Source organism: Limulus polyphemus, unplaced genomic scaffold (assembly GCF_000517525.1).
Source record: "Limulus polyphemus unplaced genomic scaffold, Limulus_polyphemus-2.1.2 Scaffold1280, whole genome shotgun sequence".
NCBI classification, from domain to species: domain Eukaryota; kingdom Metazoa; phylum Arthropoda; class Merostomata; order Xiphosura; family Limulidae; genus Limulus; species Limulus polyphemus.
The window spans coordinates 295,650-299,142 of record NW_013666890.1 but is presented as its reverse complement, the minus strand read 5'-3'; the positions used below and the strand labels follow the sequence as shown (position 1 = coordinate 299,142).

The 3,493-nt window shown below is 34.3% G+C and overlaps 1 protein-coding gene across 2 annotated transcripts in view; it reads right to left on the bottom strand.

Annotated features, from left to right (window-relative positions):
* Positions 1-3,493, bottom strand: part of LOC106462913 (glutamate--cysteine ligase-like) — a 59,945-nt gene that overhangs the window by 17,129 nt on the left and 39,323 nt on the right. For both annotated transcript variants that reach the window (XM_013922881.2, XM_022390318.1), the window contains one exon: positions 3,012-3,125. In XM_013922881.2, coding sequence (XP_013778335.1) covers positions 3,012-3,125 — 114 coding nt within the window. The remainder of the gene's footprint in view (positions 1-3,011; positions 3,126-3,493) is intronic.

Genomic DNA, 3,493 nt, shown 5'->3' with positions numbered 1-3,493 from the left:
CAATGCTATAAGTGTAGCTACCAGTTTGGCCGCCAATTTTGATTTCATTCCTTTAAGTCGCACACTCAATTTTTGGGCAACATCATTTTTTTTCACACCTAAGGTGTGTTTGATAAGATGCGACTTTTTGTCAATAAACACCAATAAACCACAGCAAATAAGAAAATGACACTCAATAGTAACTAACATTACCTTTAGGATCGCAATCCTATTATTCGGAACATACCTTTAATTTACAGAACCCACCAGATTTGTTTAGGATATATGGTGATAGTTTTTTCCTCTAAAACAGTGTTAATAGCCTCCTTTATAGTAACGCTATGGAATTTAGATTAACAGTTTCTTGTCATCATCCTCATGCAATCGGTACAGCCATATCAAGCATCATTATTTATGCTAATTGCTTAAGCTAATACCACGTGACGCTAAACACTCTTTAATTAGCAGAATTACATAAAATTTAACAAACTTGTGTTTAAAAATTGGCAAGTAATGATGAATAATAACTGTCCACCCATATGATGCTTTTGAAAACTTAAGCTAGAAACTGCTAATCTAGTTTGCTTGACCTAACCAATAATTATGTATCTGCACGTTTTTTCACATTATAGTTTTGCTGCTCTAAATTAGCCGTCTTTAATCCGAATGACAAAAACTAAAAACCGTCCACTTTTACTCTTATTTCAAGCTGTAGTAAAAATGTTAGACCTATAGCTCCCGTGATTTTTTGCGTAGGCGTGCGCAAACATTTTCGTCAAATTTGAGCAGTTGTTGTTAAATAACTTTGCACATGTGACTTACACTTGCACCAAATGAGACTCTTAAATGTAGGTTGAAAAGATCTATCAGTGACCAAATTTGGAAAAAAAAATCCGTAAAAGTTAAGTATGTTTCTCTATCAAATAAAGTTTCGGTACTTATGGTACCAAGTAAGAAAAAAAAATCAATCAAAATTGGGGATGTTATATCTCAGGCATTTCTTAATGGATTGCCTTAAAATTTGGTATTTGAAATAAGAGCACATCCACTGAAAATATGTGATAGTTTGGATTACCACAGTCCGAGAAACATAATGTGGAAAATCGCTAATCTATCACTTCTATTAGTAATACACAGTGTGTCCTGCAGCAGGTTGTTTTGGCCGTACGACACGCTATCGTGTGTCTTGATGTAAAAAAATCAACGAATTTATTTTAGATCTACAGATTGTTATTAAATACAAAAGTTTTGTACATAAAGGTTATTTTGATCTCTTATAAGATGTGTCCTTTATATCAGTGGGAAGAAAATATAACATCCACAATTCATTTTATAAGAGGGCTTAGCTCAAACTAATGATTTTATTAAACATCCTACACGAGGATTGTTTGTTTGTTTTTTTTAATTTCGCGCAAAGCTACACGAGGGCTATCTGCGCTAGCCGTCCCTAATTTAGCAGTGTAAGACTAGAGGGAAAGCAGCTAGTCATCACCACCCACCACCAACTCTTGGGCTACTCTTTTACCAATGAATAGTGGGATTGACCATCACATTATAATGCCCCCACAGCTGAAAGGGCGAGCATGTTTGATGTGATGGGGATTCAAACCCGCGCCCTTCAGATTACGAGTCGAGCGCCCTAACCACCTGGCCATGCCGGGCCAGCTATATGAGGAAGTAATTCAATCTGACGTGGAGAAAATTTAATATCAAAAACAAAACAGAATTGACTTGAAGTATACAAGCTGACAACAAAAAGTTCCTGACATTGGTATGTTTGACTAAAAAAAACAAAAACAAATGGACAGTTTGCTGAGATGATAAAATGTTTATAATTAGCAATTACGTAAAAATAAACTACTAATACGATCTTTTCTAGAAGTCGATATTTAAGTATAATAAAATTGTTGTGCATAAAATACTCATTAATCGTATTTCAAGAAGCTAATTTTGCAATATGCTTCAAGTTACAGAATAGATCACTGCAGAATTTTGTACTTACTGCTTATATTCTCTTAATATAGTAGGCAAAACAACCAATAATAGAAGTAATTATGCGAAGACACAGGTGTTACACATACAAGAGACATAAACAATGAGTACCTGAAGGATTTCCAGTATAAGAATGTGATTATACTTGCTAGCACTCAGGGTACCATCAATTTTGTGTATATCTCCAACACAACTGGCTGAGATGCACCTAACACTCGTATTGGTCCTCCAGCTTGCTTCACTTTATATGTACATTGATTATAATACTTTTCTCCTGCCATCGAACAGTATCGTTGATTATTGTGAAACAATTTGGATTCCTCTATTAAGAGCATTTGTTTTAGTTTTACTAATTCCATTGTTCGGTGTATGATGTATATTTTAGCCATTTGGTTTAGTTATTTCTTTTGATAAGTGATTACTACGCAGGTACACATCCACGGAGGTTACTTGCTATTCATGTCTATCTTGTTGTAGATTTAGCATTCATACCTGTAATTACAAGTAGGTCTCTAGATATCTACCAATTTGGTATACATCTTGCAGAAAGTACACTCCGAGTTACTTTTGAAGACTTTGCGATAATTATTTCAACTACTCTTCTTATCAATAGTATTAGTTCCATATACCCTTCCTTGGGTTTCCATTTTACTGAAAGATGAAACTTTGCCTCAATCTGTTGCTTGGAATAGCCTTTACCGCCAAACTTTGATTTCTACACGTCTGCTTGTATTCTAACAACCACGAGTGCATTCACCATATTACTCTTGTACTTTTACCACTGTCTGCATTTTTATAGACATTATGATGGAGTAGAGCTATCTAATTGGTGGAATGATAGGTAATCACAGTGTAATCTATCAACGTGCGAGTGTATTCTAGTGAAGTTCATTGTCATAGAATATATTGGGGGGCATTTCTATAATATTTGGATTTCATACCCATTTTTTTTTTCATTGTTTCCACAATTATTTCCAGTCTTGTTTATAATTTTATGTGTCAGTGTAGGAGCTATAATTTTATGAATGATGATATCGTACCTTCTCCTTTTCCATCTTTGTTCTTGTATCTACAGCATCTGATAAAATCTGAAATCTACAGTCCCTGTCTGTTAGATACCCTCGAAATATTGGAACAGCTGCTGTTAACGCCATCTAAAAGTTGGGATTATTTATATTAGTAGAAAAAACAAAAAAAAAGACAAAAACCACAATACGCATTCTGACACAATAATTGCCTGTTTTTACTAATACTGTATCAAGTTTATTTGTAAATCTTAATCACTATACTTGATGAAACAAAACTCGAAAGCTAAAACTGTTAGCACCCATATAATTTCAATAACACTGGTAATTTTCTCAGCTGAGATCACCAAGAACTATTAAACAATTTATCTATAGTGTTAATTGGTTAACAGGTTAATAGCTTTTTTTGGTTTCTTTTCATTCGAATCCAATATATACTGTTGCGTCAGCGAGTCACATGACTGGTGTGACGCCACGTTTCTAGAACTATCCCGTAT